Raw genomic sequence first — 21681 nt, forward strand, 5'->3', positions numbered from 1 at the left:
ATAAAATTGATTGTTAAGAGAATAAATCACACAGAGGAGACAGAACAATAAAAGATGAATGAAAGAGAAATAGAAGAATATAAGAGACACTGACAGACATGATGCTGAGCTGCAGTAGTAGGTTCTCATTAGTGTTGAGCGGCATAGGCCATATTCGAATTCGCGAATATTCGCGAATATATGGATGAATATTCGGCATATTCGCATATCCGTAATATTCTCGTTTTATTTTTGCATATACGAATATTCGTGCGTGCGAAAATTAACATATGCGAAAATTTGCATATACCAAAATTAGCATATGCGAAAATTCGCGCACCAGTCTCACACAGTAGTATTAGAGTCTTCTTACACCACATAAGCTGGAAGCAGAGAGGGATGATCACTGTGATGTGTACTGTGAAAAAAATAAAAAAATAAAAAAACCAATATTCGTAATTACGAATATATAGCGCTATATTCGCGAATATTCACGAATTCGCGAATATGCGATATTCGCAAATAAAGTTTGAATTGCGAATATTCGCGAGCAACACTAGTTCTCATACTTTATAAGTACTGCTCATTAATAAGCTATGATTTCACATCTTAGATAAGTGGTGAGTGTTATCTGAATATTGGGGGTCATATGATATATGTGGGTTACATAACTGCCCATGGTTGGTCACATGACTGTCCATGGGATGAATTACTATGGACTAATCTGTCGGCTGTACAATTTTTTTTTTTAATTTTTTATGGGTTGCTGCAATGGTAAAATAAAAGGTTTGTAAGCTGAATTTTAAATACATATACTATATTTTAGAAAAGTGTATGATTTCTTATTCTACTCGTAATAAAGAAAAACAATAAAGGTGGACAACCCCTTTTTTTGTTCACTTCCGGTCTGCTGCTAAATTCTGAAGCCGTGAAAAATAGGTAAACAACACAAAGCATTCTGTTATTATTGATGCTTTATGGAATAAACTGCCTTCCAGTATAAACATGAGCAGCCCTTATGAATTCATTATTCCAAACTTTGATTTAAAATTTACTGGAGATAAAAAAAAAATAAAAAAAAAATGAATCCTTTAAAACTCATCAGTTAACAGTACAAAATGGTTTTATTTCTTCAAACTAATAGCTAGGAACAATCAATGTACAATGATATGATAAAATAAAAACATGAATTGGGAAGATCTCCATGGCAACACGCTTTGAACTTGTTTAGAACTAGATATTAGGTGATTATGTCCATCTGTCATGCCCTTAATGAAGTAACTTTGTGTGATTTACTGTTGACATAGTAACATAGTGAATCTGGGCTCCAGTGAATTGCAATAATATAAAGACAACTTTAGCAAATGAAGTGATATTTTATTGCTGTCTCTTATAACCTCCAGTGTATACATTTCTGAGTAATCCAATACACTGATGTTTGGCTAATATTATGTGGAAGCCTTTATGTTCTAAGAGGTACAACATTATGCTTATCGAAATGTCAAATGTAGGCTCAATTAACAAAAATCTAAATGTAATAAAAGAACTACAATACATTAAAGGATATGGAATCACTCACCAGGGCCATCCAGATACTGTGAGAGCGAAAAGCGCAAGCGTAGGACTATGGGCTCTGTGCGGATTACTTTCCAGGCAGTGGCTACCTCTTCCTGCAGGGGAGTGCAAAGAAAGGAGGTAAAAAGAGGTTAAAAAATACTATAAATGTGATGGCGCATGAGAAGTGACAACTTTTTTCCACATTTAGTGCCATTCTCATTTTTTCCTCAGAATGCTAGATAGGTACAAGAACAAGAGAGTGAAGGGACTTACATCCAGGAATCCAATGTTTATGTGCAAGTCAATATCAGCATCATCTATGGTCCCATATTCTCTGTAAAATAAAAAGTGGTACATGACTAGAAATGCAAAAGCGACATTAAAGGGGTGCTCCGTGGAATAAAAATAAAAATGCCTCAAAGCCACCACAATACCTGTTCTTTGTGCCCTGTAGTTATCCATGTGATTTTGCCAGATCCTATGGCCCCTGTTGTCTCCTGAATATTCTTTTTCTTTGCTTACAGCCCAGACTACAACTCCCAGCAGTCAGTGCAGCTCTTTGTAATTCCGTTTACTATCTGTGTGCATGCTGTGTTGTTGTAAGAACAGTGAACAGCACACACTGTACAAGTTTTTTCATTCAAACTATCCTTCCCCCAGCAATAAATCATGACATTCTCTGAATGACAGCAGTCAGTGATTAGATCTACAGCAGGAAAAGAGCAGCGTTATGTGCTGAGGAGACACTGGGCTGTTTTTCTCCTGACAAGGTCCTCACACAGGGAGGAGAAGTGTGGCTGTGAAGCCAGAAATCATATGTTGTTTGCCTTCCAGGAGGATGGGGGCTAGTCTCAATGAGGGCTTTGCACAAAGACAAGGTGGATCTGATAATGACGTATTTCTCTCACTCCCTGCTTGTGACAGCTGAAAGGTGGAAACTGCTGTATATAGCTAACGAATTATATTTAGACAAATAAATAGGTTAGTGAGAGAGAAAGAATGGGCTATGGTTTTAGTTTCCCAGAGTACCCCTTTAACTTTTCCCACACAAGGGGCTTCAGAACAAGCAGATTAATTGTTAAAATATAAAAATTCTGGCAAACCTGGCAAAAAATGTATACTTTTTCAAGGGTTTTTGCTATGTTCAGCAAGTAGGCAGGCAGGGGTCATGGCTCCAACTTTGCCAAATTATGTTTAATTTATGCCTTCAAGCAGGTGTAAGTTGTAATGACTATTTATACTGACTATACAGATGCGTGCATGCACCTTTTAATAAAGCTGGTGTGTGTGAGCGGGGTCTTTGTTAATTCCTTTTTGATTAGCCTTTTGACAAATACTGGCTTATTTTGATGGAGCTAATGCGGAGTGCACTTATCAGTTAGCTCGATGCGGCTGCCTGGATCTGGTCATGGCTAAAGTGGCCATTGCACAACTCTGTGCGACTTTCGCAAAAATTGTACATCAAAAATCAGTGTGTAAACTGTGCACCTAAAAAAACCATGCTCACAAAACGCCCACTGGATTCACCAGTACATAAAGCCATATACGCTGGCAAAAGTCGCAAAAATAAAGGGGGTCACTGGTATTAACAATATTTTCTTCCCTAGAAGCATTGCTTTTACACTTTGTGGTAGAATTATCAAAACCTATCCAGAGGAAAAGTTGCCCATAGCGACCAATCAGATTGCTTTTTTCACTTTTCAGAGGTCTTTTCAAAAATGAAAGAAGCAATCTGATTGGTTGCTATGGGCAACTCAACAATTTTTCCTCTGGACAGGTTTTGATAAATCTCCCCTCATATGTCTGCACATGGAATTCCTTTGGTCTACATGTAGCAAAGAGCAAACTATTGTAAAACACTTGAGTAGTCAGACCCTTGTCAATTATATTAGGAATTAATAGTGAAGCCTTGAGAGCAGAAATCACCACAAGATCTTGCAAGTGTCCTTCAAAACTGTGTTCAGAAAATGCCTTTGAAATACCTTGAGTCTTAAAAACAACTGACCTCGGTTGGAACCCTCTAAGCTAAACTCCTTGCTCTCCAGCTGATGCCCTGTGCCCTTCTCACCATTATTTACATGAATAATATGTTTGTATCCTTTATTATCTTGCATAATGTAACATATTGGTAAAAATATGCTCACCTTACAGATACAGCACTTTCGCTATATATTTCTTTAACCGCCTCTATGTCTGCATCAAGCTGTGGATGTCTGTACAGATCAGCACAGCATGTGCCCTGTCAAAAAGGAAACAATTGTTTTTAATGTAAAAAAATTGAAAAGTAGGCTAAAAAGAAAACCAAAAGAAGCTCTTTTACCTGCTCACTGGGTACAACTGTATAAAAAAAGGGGTTTCTACTCTGGACATTCCCTTTCCAAAAAAAAAAGGGTCCTTTGACAATAAGCTTATCACAAAATGACCTCCATGGATAAGCTGTAATGTGTGAGGAAACCTGGCAGCAAGTGTTAAATTTCCCTGCAGTGCCACCACAGGGACAATTAAGCATTACATAGCGCACATTCACATCTTTGTAAAAGAGGACAGGTCCTCCAGAGGACGTGGCACTTTTTTATGGCTAAACTCTGGGTAACAGATGTGGTATCTGAGCAGAAATCCCCCACATTTCCTATTAACAGAAATCAATATTAATAATATGTCTGAATATCAGCAAAACTGGACATTTACTTTATTTTAGCCAACAGACAAGAATGACCACATACTTGCATTAATGCCATTTGCAAATGAAAGTTGCATCTATAGGTCATATAGTCCCATTTGGCTTGTCCTTCCTATACAGCTTTACAATAGATAAACTGTTAAAGGGGATCTACACTTATTGACAAGTAGACTAATACTGCTATAAACATACTGGCCCACATTTATCATTGTCTTTAGACAGTTTTTTGTGTCTAAAAAGGGGCAAAAAAGGTGCAAGCAGGGTTTTTTGCACCTTTTGGTTTACACATTTCTGCTGATTTTGAGTTTCAATCCACTGATTTTGGCAATAGACATGATATGGATGGGTTTTATGAACTGCACCTTTTTGTGAAAAGGAGCAAAAAAAGCCACTGAAAAGTCTCATAGGGTGCGTTCACACGCTAGTAACTAGCAGCGGATTTTCCGCTGTGGGAAATCCGCTGCGTGTTACGCTACCATTCATTTGAATGGGTCCACGTACAGTCCGCAAATCTGACACTATTGCGGACTGTCTGTGGACTCATTTAAATCAATGGTAGCGTAACTCGCAGCGGATTTCCCACAGCGGAAAATCCGCTGCTAGTTACTAGCATGTGAACGCACCTTAAAACTACACCAGCCCAGACTTAGCTTAGCTTTTTGGTGTATGTGAAGAAAGAAATTTCAGAAAATGTGACCTGAACAAAATGTATCAAATGCTCTTTGACCATTTAATAAATTTGGTGCTCCTACACCTACAATGATAAATGTGGTCTGTAACAAGTAAATGGATAGACCTGGCACAGCTGACTGACGGCTCTCGGTACCGTGGCAAGGTGATGAGACCTATCCGTTCCTGACTGGTAGAGTGTGGTGCTAAACGTGTATAAGAAGCAAGCGTATACGTTTGTAGCAAGAAAGAAAAGGTAACACGTAGCGACTCACCACTTCTGTAGATTCTTGTTTAATAGTGCTGGTGAACATACAGCTAGCACAAAAACAACAGGAACGGGTGTGCAGGGAGGGTAAGACGTAGCGGGGGGAGCTCGAGACAATGGATCCTATTTCGCGTCCAGTGACGCTTCTTCCGGTCCTAGTGAGCCCAGGTGAGTCCATTTCTTATGCATCCTGCCCCTCTCGGGGGTGGAGCTAATGGATGCGAACAGACAATGTGAACATAAACATATACGTGAATGTAACACCTATAATGTGATCACCCAGTTAAAAAATATACATCAACCAGACCTGTCACAGGTAAGGGGACAGATCATGTCGATCATTCAGACCCAATGCGCCTAAAGCGTTGAGTCGGCTGATCCAATCAATTTCTTTTCTCATGAGAATTTTATTGCGATCTATCCCCTGTCCCTGTATTAATACCCTTTCTATGCCTGCAAACTTAATTGTATTAAGGTCATTTTTATGGACGTCTCTCATGTGTAGAATGAATTTGGGGGCTCCTTTTCCAGTTTTTAAACTATATAGATGTTCTCTGATTCGTTGGTTCAGTTGTCTTTTAGTTTTTCCTATATAGTAAAAGCCGCAGGTACACATGAGGCAATAAACCACATGTGTACTGCGGCATGAAATAAACTGTTGTACGGTAATGTGGACTCCTCCTAGTGAAAATTCTTGTTGTCCTAGATTGTATTTACAGAAGCTACAATTTTTACATAGGAAATTACCATTAGGGGCTGTTTTATGGAGCCATGTAGTGGCATCCTGTTTATTTTGCCTAGCGGACAATTTTTTGATGTATCCTCCTATTGTGATATTACGTTTATAGGTTACTATAGGATGATTTTTAGCTATTTTTTCTAGGTCGGGATCAGCTTCGAGTATATACCAGTTTCTTTTAATGGCTTGGCTGATAAGACTATTCATGGGTGAGTTATGGAATGTGAAGACAAACCGCTGCGTCTTATTTTTTTGCGTTTTTTTCCTCCTAATTTCCTGTCTATTCTTACTCTCTACCTTTTCATAAGCCCTCTCTATGGTTTTTTCCGGATAGTTGCGTTCGATTAACCTTTGTTTTAACTCTTTTGCTTGTAATTGGTATCCTGTATCTTCTGAATTAATTCTCTTAAGTCGCATAAACTGACTGTATGGAATGCTGTTATGGACGTGTTTGGGGTGAGAACTGTTATAATGTAGTAATGAATTCTGCATAATATCTTTCCGATATCCTGTGGTTTTCATTCGGTTGTCTTCTATCCAAATTTTAACATCTAGGAAATCTAATGATTTGCCTCCAAACTGATATGTGAAGTACATATTTTGTTGATTTTGTTCGTTCATATATTTAACAAAATCTTGGAAGATTATTTCATCTCCGTCCCATATTATGAAGATATCATCCACGTAGCGGAGATATTTTTTTATTCTAGAAATATATGGATTGGACGTGGAAAAAATCATTTTATTTTCTAATATAGCCAAATAAATGTTAGCGTACGTGCAAGATACCGGGGTACCCATTGCGGTACCCCGGTTCTGCACGTACCAAGTGCCGTCTTGCATGAACGTATTCTGAGTCAGAACTAAATCCATACCTTTGCAGACGAAGTCTTTGAACAGGTCGGACTTATCAGAGCCGTTCAAAAAAGTCTGGAGAGCCCATATACCCGCATTGTGTGGTATGCGGGTATATAGGCTCTCCACATCAATAGATGCCAAGCGATAAGTAGATTCACAGCTGAAATCTTGCAAGATGTCCAACAGCTCATCTGTATTTTTAAGATAGGCTGGGATGCTGGGTAATAGGGGGGACAGGAGCCATTCTAAGTACGACGACAGGGCCTCGGTCGTCGACCCAATCCCCGAGACGATAGGTCGTCCCGGGGGTTGGGTCAACGACTTATGGACCTTAGGGACAATATACCATCGGGCTGGTCGTGGTATCTTGGGGATCAGGCGTTCTGCCATTTTTTCACCTATTAGTCCCTGTCGTGTGAAGCTAGTTAAGAAACCCCTAAGTTTGTTCATAATTTTGCCTGTGGGGTTCTCTTTCAATTTGGTGTATACTTCTTTATCGGATAGCTGTCTAACCACCTCTTTGTCGTGTTGGTCTTTGCTCCATATTACTATGGAGCCTCCCTTGTCGGCTTTTGACACCTTTAGATGTGTCTGTTTTGCTAACCATGTGAGTGCCTTTTTCTCTTTGGCAGTAATATTGTGTTGTTTCTCTGGATAGATCAATGCCTTGACATCTTTCATTACGGCCTTTTCAAACAGATCGATTGACCCTCCGGGGGCAACAGGGGGGTTAAATGTGGAGGGATTACCTCCTTTGAAATATTGGGGCTCATTAGAATCTATAACCTCCTTTTCATGTTGCCCACAGAGGAAGTCAAGGATCTCAGTTTCTTGTTGTGTGAACTCTGATATGGCACTATATTGGAAGCTATTCACATTACATGGGATTTCTCCCTCTTTTAATATTTCTTGATGCGTTTTTATGCTGCTGAAAAATTTGTGAATATTTATTTTTCTCAGTGCCTTATAGAGCTCAATTTCAAAATGATGGAACCTGAAGTCCTCGGTAAGTCCAAAGTTAAGTCCTTTTGACAAAGGTGATAAACAGGAGTCCGTTAATTCGGTATGTGTAAGGTTAATGACATTTTTATACGATTTTATTTCATCCAGGAAACTGTCTTGCGTTTTTTGTTCTTGTTCCTTTGGTAAGTTCCGCTTCTTGCGTTTTCCTCTCCTGGCGGGTATATGGGCTCTCCAGACTTTTTTGAACGGCTCTGATAAGTCCGACCTGTTCAAAGACTTCGTCTGCAAAGGTATGGATTTAGTTCTGACTCAGAATACGTTCATGCAAGACGGCACTTGGTACGTGCAGAACCGGGGTACCGCAATGGGTACCCCGGTATCTTGCACGTACGCTAACATTTATTTGGCTATATTAGAAAATAAAATGATTTTTTCCACGTCCAATCCATATATTTCCAGAATTAAAAAATATCTCCGCTACGTGGATGATATCTTCATAATATGGGACGGAGATGAAATAATCTTCCAAGATTTTGTTAAATATATGAACGAACAAAATCAACAAAATATGTACTTCACATATCAGTTTGGAGGCAAATCATTAGATTTCCTAGATGTTAAAATTTGGATAGAAGACAACCGAATGAAAACCACAGGATATCGGAAAGATATTATGCAGAATTCATTACTACATTATAACAGTTCTCACCCCAAACACGTCCATAACAGCATTCCATACAGTCAGTTTATGCGACTTAAGAGAATTAATTCAGAAGATACAGGATACCAATTACAAGCAAAAGAGTTAAAACAAAGGTTAATCGAACGCAACTATCCGGAAAAAACCATAGAGAGGGCTTATGAAAAGGTAGAGAGTAAGAATAGACAGGAAATTAGGAGGAAAAAAACGCAAAAAAATAAGACGCAGCGGTTTGTCTTCACATTCCATAACTCACCCATGAATAGTCTTATCAGCCAAGCCATTAAAAGAAACTGGTATATACTCGAAGCTGATCCCGACCTAGAAAAAATAGCTAAAAATCATCCTATAGTAACCTATAAACGTAATATCACAATAGGAGGATACATCAAAAAATTGTCCGCTAGGCAAAATAAACAGGATGCCACTACATGGCTCCATAAAACAGCCCCTAATGGTAATTTCCTATGTAAAAATTGTAGCTTCTGTAAATACAATCTAGGACAACAAGAATTTTCACTAGGAGGAGTCCACATTACCGTACAACAGTTTATTTCATGCCGCAGTACACATGTGGTTTATTGCCTCATGTGTACCTGCGGCTTTTACTATATAGGAAAAACTAAAAGACAACTGAACCAACGAATCAGAGAACATCTATATAGTTTAAAAACTGGAAAAGGAGCCCCCAAATTCATTCTACACATGAGAGACGTCCATAAAAATGACCTTAATACAATTAAGTTTGCAGGCATAGAAAGGGTATTAATACAGGGACAGGGGATAGATCGCAATAAAATTCTCATGAGAAAAGAAATTGATTGGATCAGCCGACTCAACGCTTTAGGCGCATTGGGTCTGAATGATCGACATGATCTGTCCCCTTACCTGTGACAGGTCTGGTTGATGTATATTTTTTAACTGGGTGATCACATTATAGGTGTTACATTCACGTATATGTTCATGTTCACATTGTCTGTTCGCATCCATTAGCTCCACCCCCGAGAGGGGCAGGATGCATAAGAAATGGACTCACCTGGGCTCACTAGGACCGGAAGAAGCGTCACTGGACGCGAAATAGGATCCATTGTCTCGAGCTCCCCCCGCTACGTCTTACCCTCCCTGCACACCCGTTCCTGTTGTTTTTGTGCTAGCTGTATGTTCACCAGCACTATTAAACAAGAATCTACAGAAGTGGTGAGTCGCTACGTGTTACCTTTTCTTTCTTGCTACAAACGTATACGCTTGCTTCTTATACACGTTTAGCACCACACTCTACCAGTCAGGAACGGATAGGTCTCATCACCTTGCCACGGTACCGAGAGCCGTCAGTCAGCTGTGCCAGGTCTATCCATTTACTTGTTACAGACTTTGTACGAACCTTGTTATACCATGAGCACGCCGACAGGCTCCACACCTACTAATCAGGTGGACCCACTGTTTGAAGAAGTGGAGATGGAGTGTGACCTGACAGCAGGGAGAGCAGACGCGGGGGAGTTTTTCCAGACCTGTAATACCCGTGATGATATACAACTCATCAGCTTAAAAGCCTTGGAAAGTAAAATCCATAACCTAGCTGAAAAAGAACTAAGGACTTTTTGGACAATACAGTCACTCACAGCATACATAGAGGCGAGTCGGGTCCCAAGAGGACTACGTGTGTTCAAAAATCCTTCGCAATTTCTAGACGACCCTGTCTTTATCAAACAATGGGAAGATGAACACCTTAAGCACTCTATGAATATCCAACGCTTGGTGTTGGAGAAAAATAATAGAGACTATGAAACACTAACCACAGCCCTATGTAAAGCCAAGTTAGAAATGAGGACCCGGACCACAGAAGAAAAATTTAACCAATTCAATAAAAATTTGGAAAAAAAATTGTCTACACTCCAAGTGGAAATTAAAGCCCAAAAACGCGACAAATATATCCGGGATAAACGCGATTTTGAGGAAGGGAAGATATTCTCATGGATGAGATCACAACCGGCCCATAGTCGATATAGACGGGCTAGCAATAAAAATAAAAACAAACGCAAGACAGACTACCTAACAACAGAGACGGAGAGCAGCTCATCTGACGAAACTAAAAAGAATGATGTTTCCAGACCTCCACAAAAATCACCAGCCCTCCCTTTAGGAGACCGACCAGGAGAGGAAAACGCAAGAAGCGGAACTTACCAAAGGAACAAGAACAAAAAACGCAAGACAGTTTCCTGGATGAAATAAAATCGTTTAAAAATGTCATTAACCTTACACATACCGAATTAACGGACTCCTGTTTATCAGCTTTGTCAAAAGGACTTAACTTTGGACTTACCGAGGACTTCAGGTTCCATCATTTTGAAATTGAGCTCTATAAGGCACTGAGAAAAATAAATATTCACAAATTTTTCAGCAGCATAAAAACGCATCAAGAAATATTAAAAGAGGGAGAAATCCCATGTAATGTGAATAGCTTCCAATATAGTGCCATATCAGAGTTCACACAACAAGAAACTGAGATCCTTGACTTCCTCTGTGGGCAACATGAAAAGGAGGTTATAGATTCTAATGAGCCCCAATATTTCAAAGGAGGTAATCCCTCCACATTTAACCCCCCTGTTGCCCCCGGAGGGTCAATCGATCTGTTTGAAAAGGCCGTAATGAAAGATGTCAAGGCATTGATCTATCCAGAGAAACAACACAATATTACTGCCAAAGAGAAAAAGGCACTCACATGGTTAGCAAAACAGACACATCTAAAGGTGTCAAAAGCCGACAAGGGAGGCTCCATAGTAATATGGAGCAAAGACCAACACGACAAAGAGGTGGTTAGACAGCTATCCGATAAAGAAGTATACACCAAATTGAAAGAGAACCCCACAGGCAAAATTATGAACAAACTTAGGGGTTTCTTAACTAGCTTCACACGACAGGGACTAATAGGTGAAAAAATGGCAGAACGCCTGATCCCCAAGATACCACGACCAGCCCGATGGTATATTGTCCCTAAGGTCCATAAGTCGTTGACCCAACCCCCGGGACGACCTATCGTCTCGGGGATTGGGTCGACGACCGAGGCCCTGTCGTCGTACTTAGAATGGCTCCTGTCCCCCCTATTACCCAGCATCCCAGCCTATCTTAAAAATACAGATGAGCTGTTGGACATCTTGCAAGATTTCAGCTGTGAATCTACTTATCGCTTGGCATCTATTGATGTGGAGAGCCTATATACCCGCATACCACACAATGCGGGTATATGGGCTCTCCAGACTTTTTTGAACGGCTCTGATAAGTCCGACCTGTTCAAAGACTTCGTCTGCAAAGGTATGGATTTAGTTCTGACTCAGAATACGTTCATGCAAGACGGCACTTGGTACGTGCAGAACCGGGGTACCGCAATGGGTACCCCGGTATCTTGCACGTACGCTAACATTTATTTGGCTATATTAGAAAATAAAATGATTTTTTCCACGTCCAATCCATATATTTCCAGAATTAAAAAATATCTCCGCTACGTGGATGATATCTTCATAATATGGGACGGAGATGAAATAATCTTCCAAGATTTTGTTAAATATATGAACGAACAAAATCAACAAAATATGTACTTCACATATCAGTTTGGAGGCAAATCATTAGATTTCCTAGATGTTAAAATTTGGATAGAAGACAACCGAATGAAAACCACAGGATATCGGAAAGATATTATGCAGAATTCATTACTACATTATAACAGTTCTCACCCCAAACACGTCCATAACAGCATTCCATACAGTCAGTTTATGCGACTTAAGAGAATTAATTCAGAAGATACAGGATACCAATTACAAGCAAAAGAGTTAAAACAAAGGTTAATCGAACGCAACTATCCGGAAAAAACCATAGAGAGGGCTTATGAAAAGGTAGAGAGTAAGAATAGACAGGAAATTAGGAGGAAAAAAACACAAAAAAAAATAAGACGCAGCGGTTTGTCTTCACATTCCATAACTCACCCATGAATAGTCTTATCAGCCAAGCCATTAAAAGAAACTGGTATATACTCGAAGCTGATCCCGACCTAGAAAAAATAGCTAAAAATCATCCTATAGTAACCTATAAACGTAATATCACAATAGGAGTGTTACGCCTAGCGCTCCGGGTCCCCGCTCCTCCCCGGAGCGCTCACGGCGTCTTTCTCCCTGCAGCGCCCCGGTCAGTCCCGCTGACCGGGAGCGCTGCACTGTCTTGGCCGTTGGGGATGCGATTCGCAGAGCGGGACGCGCCCGCTCGCGAATCGCATCCCAGGTCACTTACCCGTCCCGGTCCCCTGCTGTCATGTGCTGGCGCGCGCGGCTCCGCTCTCTAGGGCGCGCGCGCGCCAGCTCTCTGAGACTTAAAGGGCCAGTGCACCAATGATTGGTGCCTGGCCCAATTAGCCTAATTGGCTTCCACCTGCTCCCTGCCTTTATCTGACCTCCTCCCATGCACTCCCTTGCCGGATCTTGTTGCCTTGTGCCAGTGAAAGCGTTTAGTGTGTCCAAAGCCTGTGTACCTGAACTTCTGCTACCCATCCTGACTACGAACCTTGCCGCCTGCCCCCGACCTTCTGCTACGTCTGACCTTGCCTCTGCCTAGTCCTTCTGTCCCACGCCTTCTCAGCAGTCAGAGAGGTTGAGCCGTTGCTAGTGGATACGACCTGGTTGCTACTGCCGCAGCAAGACCATCCCGCTTTGCGGCGGGCTCTGGTGAAAACCAGTAGCCTCTTAGAACCGGTCCACTAGCACGGTCCACGCCAATCCCTCGCTGACACAGAGGATCCACTACCTGGAAGCCGAATCGTGACAGTAGATCCGGCCATGGATCCCGCTGAGGTGCCGCTGCCAAGTCTCGCTGATCTTCCCACGGTGGTCGCTCAGCAATCGCAGCAGATTGCCCAACAAGGACAGCAGCTGTCGCAGTTGACCGCCATGTTACAGCAACTTCTGCCTCTGCTACAGCAGCAACCATCTCCTCCGCCAGCTCCTGCACCTCCTCCGCAGCGAGTGGCCGCTCCTAACCTCCGCTTGTCCCTGCCGGACAAATTTGATGGGGACTCTAAACTCTGCCGTGGATTTTTGTCTCAGTGTTCCCTGCATATGGAGATGTTGTCGGACTTGTTTCCTTCAGAACGGTCTAAGGTGGCGTTCGTAGTAAGCCTTCTTTCAGGAAAGGCCTTGTCTTGGGCCACACCGCTCTGGGACCGCAATGATCCTGCCACAGCCACAGTCCAGGCCTTCTTCGCTGAACTCCGGAGTGTCTTCGAGGAGCCAGCCCGAGCTTCTTCTGCCGAGACTGCCCTGTTGAACCTGGTCCAGGGTAATTCTTCCGTTGGCGAGTACGCCATACAATTCCGTACTTTTGCTTCTGAACTATCCTGGAATAATGAGGCTCTCTGCGCGACCTTTAAAAAAGGCCTATCCAGTCGCATCAAGGATGTGCTGGCCGCACGAGAGATTCCTGCCAACCTGCAAGAACTCATCCATCTAGCTACCCGCATTGACATGCGTTTTTCTGAGCGACACCAAGAGCTCCGCCAGGAAAAAGACTTAGATCTCTGGGCACCTCTCCCACAGTATCCGTTGCAATCTACGCCTGGGCCTCCCGCCGAGGAGGCCATGCAAGTGGATAAGTCTCGCCTGACCCAGGAAGAGAGGAATCGCCGTAGAGAAGAAAATCTCTGTCTTTACTGTGCCAGTACCGAGCATTTCTTGGTGGATTGCCCTATCCGTCCTCCACGCCTGGGAAACGCACGCACGCACCCAGCTCACGTGGGTGTGGCGTCTCTTGGTTCCAAGTCTGCTCCTCCACGTCTCACGGTGCCCGTGCGGATTTCTTCTTCAGCCAACTCCTCCCTCTCAGCCGTGGCCTGCTTGGACTCCGGTGCCTCTGGAAATTTTATTTTGGAGGCGTTTGTTAATAAATTCAGCATCCCGGTGACCCGTCTCGTCAAGCCGCTCTACATTTCCGCGGTCAACGGAGCCAGATTGGACTGCACCGTGCGTTACCGCACAGAACCCCTCCTCATGTCTATTGGACCCCACCTCGAGAGGATTGAGTTCTTCATTCTCCCCAACTGTACCTCTGAGGTCCTCCTCGGTCTGCCTTGGCTCCGGCTTCATTCCCCCACCATTGATTGGACCACCGGGGAGATCAGGAACTGGGACTCTGCCTGCCACAGGAAGTGCCTCTCCCCCCCTCCCAGTCCCGTCAGGCAAGCCTCTGTGCCTCCCCATGGCCCCCGTCCTGGTGTCACACTGCCCCGTGCCAGGCCTCGCCCTCTGCCCTCCCTCCCCATTCCCACTCCTGCTGTACTGCCTGCCGTTGAGGAAACCCTCCATTCTTTCCCGGTGTCCTCATCCCAGGGGAGGCAGTTACCGGACAAAGAGAAGGGGAGACCTAAGGGGGGGGTACTGTTACGCCTAGCGCTCCGGGTCCCCGCTCCTCCCCGGAGCGCTCACGGCGTCTTTCTCCCTGCAGCGCCCCGGTCAGTCCCGCTGACCGGGAGCGCTGCACTGTCTTGGCCGTTGGGGATGCGATTCGCACAGCGGGACGCGCCCGCTCGCGAATCGCATCCCAGGTCACTTACCCGTCCCGGTCCCCTGCTGTCATGTGCTGGCGCGCGCGGCTCCGCTCTCTAGGGCGCGCGCGCGCCAGCTCTCTGAGACTTAAAGGGCCAGTGCACCAATGATTGGTGCCTGGCCCAATTAGCCTAATTGGCTTCCACCTGCTCCCTGCCTTTATCTGACCTCCTCCCATGCACTCCCTTGCCGGATCTTGTTGCCTTGTGCCAGTGAAAGCGTTTAGTGTGTCCAAAGCCTGTGTACCTGAACTTCTGCTACCCATCCTGACTACGAACCTTGCCGCCTGCCCCCGACCTTCTGCTACGTCTGACCTTGCCTCTGCCTAGTCCTTCTGTCCCACGCCTTCTCAGCAGTCAGAGAGGTTGAGCCGTTGCTAGTGGATACGACCTGGTTGCTACTGCCGCAGCAAGACCATCCCGCTTTGCGGCGGGCTCTGGTGAAAACCAGTAGCCTCTTAGAACCGGTCCACTAGCACGGTCCACGCCAATCCCTCGCTGACACAGAGGATCCACTACCTGGAAGCCGAATCGTGACAAGGAGGATACATCAAAAAATTGTCCGCTAGGCAAAATAAACAGGATGCCACTACATGGCTCCATAAAACAGCCCCTAATGGTAATTTCCTATGTAAAAATTGTAGCTTCTGTAAATACAATCTAGGACAACAAGAATTTTCACTAGGAGGAGTCCACATTACCGTACAACAGTTTATTTCATGCCGCAGTACACATGTGGTTTATTGCCTCATGTGTACCTGCGGCTTTTACTATATAGGAAAAACTAAAAGACAACTGAACCAACGAATCAGAGAACATCTATATAGTTTAAAAACTGGAAAAGGAGCCCCCAAATTCATTCTACACATGAGAGACGTCCATAAAAATGACCTTAATACAATTAAGTTTGCAGGCATAGAAAGGGTATTAATACAGGGACAGGGGATAGATCGCAATAAAATTCTCATGAGAAAAGAAATTGATTGGATCAGCCGACTCAACGCTTTAGGCGCATTGGGTCTGAATGATCGACATGATCTGTCCCCTTACCTGTGACAGGTCTGGTTGATGTATATTTTTTAACTGGGTGATCACATTATAGGTGTTACATTCACGTATATGTTTATGTTCACATTGTCTGTTCGCATCCATTAGCTCCACCCCCGAGAGGGGCAGGATGCATAAGAAATGGACTCACCTGGGCTCACTAGGACCGGAAGAAGCGTCACTGGACGCGAAATAGGATCCATTGTCTCGAGCTCCCCCCGCTACGTCTTACCCTCCCTGCACACCCGTTCCTGTTGTTTTTGTGCTAGCTGTATGTTCACCAGCACTATTAAACAAGAATCTACAGAAGTGGTGAGTCGCTACGTGTTACCTTTTCTTTCTTGCTACAATGATAAATGTGGGCCACTATAAATGACTTGCAGCTTTAGCTAAAAGTGTGGATGATTAAATGTTGTCCAAACCTGTACATTTTGACTATATCAGCTGACTAAGGATATAGGGACCGAAAAATTTGCCAAAATTTTATGGCAAGAACATGTCACTGTCAGACTGGGTGACAAGATTACAGTGCGCTGCAAGAATTTACAATGTCAGCCCAGAGCTACAGGTAGAAATTGCTTTGGCTGCCCTGGAGGGTGAGGCCCGAAAGAATGTGTTTCTACAATCAGAAGCCACATGCAGCACTCTGCAAGAGATCGTGCGATTTCTGGAAGAAATATACGGTGAAACAGCTAGTGCAGGCCACCTCCGGGTGAAATTCTTTTACCGGGTTCAGCAAGAAAATGAAGGGGTCTCACAATATGCGATGGCTCTTCAAGAAGTATTGGCCGAGGTACAGAAAAAGGAGGCAGACGGAGTATCTGGCATGGGATCTGCAGACCGGATATTGCAGGAACAGTTTATTCTGGGGCTCTTCAGCTTTCCCTTGAGACAGGTCCTGCGGGAGCGAGTTAGGGTGGACCCTACTCTGAACTTTAGGCAAATATTGGCGGAGGCTGTGGCACGCAGTAGAGAAGAAAGTTATGCCTCCGGAGTGATATGGACCCAGATCGCCACACCCTTTGGGGTTGTGGGGAAGGAAGAGGTCCTAGTTAAAGTGGTACAAGAACTGCAAAGCTCCCTGAGTGCTATACAAGAAAAATTGACGCTAATGGAAAGGTGGATGGAGTCAAGCTATTCCCCTGGGGCTGCCTATCCGGCCCAACAACCACCCTATCAGATGGCCCCACTGGTTCCTACACCACAGCATCCTTACCCAAGTTCACCGTCACACCAAGTGCCTCAATATCTTCCAACAAGGCCAGCCAGGGCGCCTCTCGCATGCAGGCGAGGAGACTACCGTCCAGGGACACAGTGCTGGCGGTACGGAGCAGAAGGACACTTCGCTAGAGAGTGTCAGAGTGATCTATCAGAACGCTCAGAGCTGGCGTTAAACTACCCGCCCCCCGCAGTAGTGGGGCGCACTGCGGGGGAGGTGGAGAGTCAAGACACCCAGCACAGCTCTGAACACCTGGTCGCAGGGTGTTTCGTCATACAAGCTGAATTTGAAGGAATCCCAGTCAACTGCTTGTTAGATACCGGATCACAGGTGACGACCATGCCTGAGTCATACTTTAATCGTTACTTCCAAGCACTGGCTAAGCCAGAACGAGAGACATTGGTCCAAGTTACAGCTACGACCCATCAGCAAATCCCGGTCACGGGAGTCATGTGGATGAACGTACGGCTGAGTGGACAGGAAGTGGGAAGAAAAGGCATTCTGCTGGTCCCCGAGACGTTCAAGGAGGATGTACCGGTGATAATGGGCATGAATATTCTACGAGAGTTGGACCAGATCATGTTCACTAAACGGGGACCAGGCTATTGGAAGCAAGCCACCCCACACAAACCCACGCAAAAAGCTTTCCAACAGTTGAACCAGTTCTGTGGGACACAGAAGAGTGTCCCAGTACACCAGTCCGGGGGAACAATCCAAGTGCCGGGAAAGGCTACCCTCACTCTTCCCCCTGGTCGGGAGACTATACTGACGCTGCCTGTGGGAACCTTCCGCAACCTTGAAGGTAGGGAGGTGATCATCCAACCAGGAGATCTGGATGAACAAAAAGAAGAGGAGGAAACTCCAGGCTTCCACAGGTTCACACCTCCAGCAGTTGCAGCACAGACAAGTGGGGAGGCCGAGTGCTACCCAAGGCATTAGGAAGAACCAATGAAGAATGGGGCCGAATACAGGATGAAGATGTCAGACTGCGGCAGATGAAAGGTTGGGTGTCCCAGCGAAGAAAACCTGACAGAGAAGAAAGGACTGAGCTTGATGCAGAGATGAAGTCCATTCTACACCAATGGGATAGACTGGAAGTTCATGGAGCTGTTTTGTACCGCAAGTGGCAGCAGCCTGCTGATATAGAGGCAAGGTGGCAGGTAGTAATACCCAGAAGCATGGCACGAGAGGTAGCCAAGGAGGCTCATGAATTTGGAGCTCACTTCAGGCCAGTTAAGACCTTCCAGTGGCTGCAACGCTATGTATATTGTCCACGACTGGAGGCCACGGTTGAGGAAATCTGCCGGCAGTGTCGAATGTGTGAATTCACCAAAAGCACCGAACAGAGGGCACCCATGCAGCCCATACAGGCCACCCGCCAGTTAGCAGGCCAGCGTTTGCAAGAGAGAACTCATACTGACCGTACTCATCTCCAGGAGGTTCCACTGCAACCTGGAGACCAGGTACTGGTGCAGGAGAAACGTCCCAGAGGCAAGTTGAGTGAGCGTTGGGAGGTACAACCTTACAAAGTGATCAGGAGAGTGTATCCCAATGGCCCGGTCTACGAGGTACGGGTTGAAAATGAGGAGTGTGCCTCAAGGATCTTACATAGGAATATGCTACGGCCATGTCGGTCTTAAGATCCCAAACCTACTGAGGAGACAACACTTCCTGTCCTCAGAACATATAATCTCCAAAGAGAACAATGATGAAGACTGGTGGACTGTTCCTGACACTGTGGAAGGTCCCCAGGCCACAGGGGATGAAGCTTATGCTACAGAATCATTACTGGCTCGCAATGCGGAGGAGCCCAGGTTGGCAGCTCCCAATGTGGAGAGTCAATCCCTTACAGATAGCCAAGACCTCCGGAGATCCAATAGGTCTACTGCAGGGGTTCCACCAAACAGGTACAATGCTGAACAGTTTGTTTGGTCCACCTGTATGTGTTGTGGACAATGTTGTGCTGCTGTTAGAGGTTGTAATAATCACTTTCTTTCCCATGGACTATATAGGATGGCCGAGGACGACCATCGTTTAGTGGGGAGGCATGTAGGGGTCAGCCCCTTGAATGACTAAACTCCATTACACTGTACTTCTATTGAGAAAGTCCCACAGGCTGTCATGCATCTTTCAGCCACAAGATGTCACTGTTGTTGTAAGTGAGAATAAGACACAGTTGTTGTTGCTTTAAGAGAAGAGATCTTTCTGGAGAGGAGGAGGAGCAGGAAGTCCCTGGGACTGTGTGGTGTTCGGCTCTCTATGGCTGTGCAGAGCTGAGGGAAGAGTCTGGATAAAGTGGCCTTGAAAGGGCAGATAGACTGTGTGATCCAGGGACTGAGCAACAGGATCCTGCCAGAGGAGACAGAGTTGAACTGTGATGCTACAGACTGCAGCTGAGAACCAGAGAACACCTCAAGCAAGTTACAGAGCAAGGGACCAGGCTGCAGTGACCTCCAAGTGACAGAAAAAGATAAGCAACCTGTAAAGAAACCCAGACCAGTGCATAAGAGACTGCAGCTGTAGACAGCAAGGGAGAGACCCAGAGACCTGACTGCAACCACCATCACAGAGACTGAGATAAAGAACATGTGGCCTACAGAACTGTGTGTGTGCACCGGTGCTGACCTGTGGTAGGGCATAGAGCAGGTTCCCTTAGACAGTACGTTGTAGAAACATGTCCCGGTTAGCGGGAATCAGATAGGATCATATAGCAGAGTAGCCTTTTATTTCTGTGTGTGCTTCTGTGGGAGCGCCATTTTATGTATCACGGTACAGTTAACTTTGCTGTAAACCTATGTAAACTGTTATTTCTGTTAACATCATTCTCCGGTCATTATACTCTGTTGGTTAATAAAACCGTTTTTTGCTTCAGTCTCATTGTCTGTTGTACCGTACTTGAATCCTGCACTGCGGTCCCCTACTCCTCTGACCGCTACATATATACATAAAAGCACAGACCACTAAAGTGGAATTTTTTATGTTCAACATGTATCTTCTAAAGAGTTTGTAGAATGCATGCAATTTTATTTAGGTATGCTAAGTGTTCATATACAGTATTTATATATAAATAAAACGAATATACATGTATACACAAAGCAAAGATATATATATATATATATATATATATCTTAAAAGTGAACTTTAAGTAGTTAAGTAGTAGTTATTGTTAAGTAGTATAGTGTTACCAAATTATTTATAATTATCATGAAACATCACCACACCTTTGCCATTTCCCTTTATTAATATGTTTCTCTCTTATCAGACAGAGAAGCATTTGGGCCCCTCAGTCACCTGTAAAGCCGCCAATTTCAGTGACATCAGATGAGTATGGCAGTGGCATATCTCCCTCTTCCTACTGAAATAAACGTGATCGATAATCCAGTTTGGGAGAGATAGCTGTTCGGTCAACAACTATTTCATATGAATGTCATCTTGTGAAAAGTTGTTTAAAAATGCCGTTTACCCATTTCTGGAAAAAGCTATTATGGCAGCAGTTACAACTGTCATAGGGACTGACAATGAATTTTCCCAGACCCCTGAGTCTCTTCTGCAGCAGTATGGATGTTTCACCATATAACAGCGAATTTGCTTTTCTGGAGTCTGCAGAAGAAAGCTGTCAATTCCACTGATGCTAGCACAGGTGCTATGAAACGTGTCGCTTTATTTTCTTACAGATGGCAATACTTTATAACTGCCCTATATATTCAGATTATTAAAATAAATGTGCAGTTATAATTTTATAATTATATACAGCAAGAATGATGTAATAAGGGCATATTAAAGGAGATAAAGTAATTTATATTACAATATTTTTGTGCCTCTTGTATAAGCTGAGGACACCTGTATCAAGAATGGTTGTACACTTTTTTGCTTATTCTTTAAAAAGAGAAACTGTCACTAGTTTCATGCTGCATCATCCACAGGCGACATGAATCACTAACAGGCATCCCTATCACAACAAGTCATAAGGGGGGTCCACAGCCCTGAGTGACAGATCTCTGTCTTTATGCAAATAGGGAGAGATCTGTAAATCAGGGTCAGAGACTGCACAATAACAATAACTCTGAGCCCCGTTCATGGCCGAAGTAACAAAATATTATTAGTCTGAAATGGCACAACCGTTCAAAGAGAATTATAGGAAGTTTGTTAGGCCCCATTCACACTACTAAGAGTCCTGTGTGGAATATCCACTAGGATATTTTTTTTACTTCCGCCTTGTAGCAGCACCCTATTGATTTCAATGGTAATTCTACTGCTCAATTTACATGTTGAGGAATATGATTGTGGTGGAAGTTTACATGTGTTTCATCTTCCAGCACAGTAGGCCAGAGAAGTCCCGAAACTGCACTTAATGTCAATGGGACAGTACTTATAATAATATCGTAGACAGGTGGGTCCGGCACTATTATACAACGTCACTGT

General features: G+C 44.0%; 1 protein-coding gene and 1 long non-coding RNA gene across 5 annotated transcripts in view; one reads left to right on the top strand and one right to left on the bottom strand.

Annotated features, from left to right (window-relative positions):
- LOC130368719 (uncharacterized) overlaps positions 1 to 21036 on the top strand; it is a 160573-nt gene extending 139537 nt beyond the window's left edge. Inside the window, exon 3 of the long non-coding RNA XR_008892547.1 lies at positions 20522 to 21036. This is a non-coding gene — a long non-coding RNA (uncharacterized LOC130368719). The remainder of the gene's footprint in view (positions 1 to 20521) is intronic.
- The window catches only part of PARP6 (poly(ADP-ribose) polymerase family member 6), a 158665-nt gene that overhangs the window by 56746 nt on the left and 80238 nt on the right, over positions 1 to 21681 (bottom strand). For all 4 annotated transcript variants that reach the window (XM_056572785.1, XM_056572786.1, XM_056572784.1 and 1 more), the window contains 3 exons: positions 3681 to 3775; positions 1810 to 1870; positions 1559 to 1649 (listed from right to left, as the gene is read on the bottom strand). In XM_056572785.1, coding sequence (XP_056428760.1) covers positions 1559 to 1649; positions 1810 to 1870; positions 3681 to 3775 — 247 coding nt within the window. The remainder of the gene's footprint in view (positions 1 to 1558; positions 1650 to 1809; positions 1871 to 3680; positions 3776 to 21681) is intronic.

Source organism: Hyla sarda, chromosome 4 (assembly GCF_029499605.1).
Source record: "Hyla sarda isolate aHylSar1 chromosome 4, aHylSar1.hap1, whole genome shotgun sequence".
Classification (NCBI taxonomy): Eukaryota; Metazoa; Chordata; class Amphibia; order Anura; family Hylidae; genus Hyla; species Hyla sarda.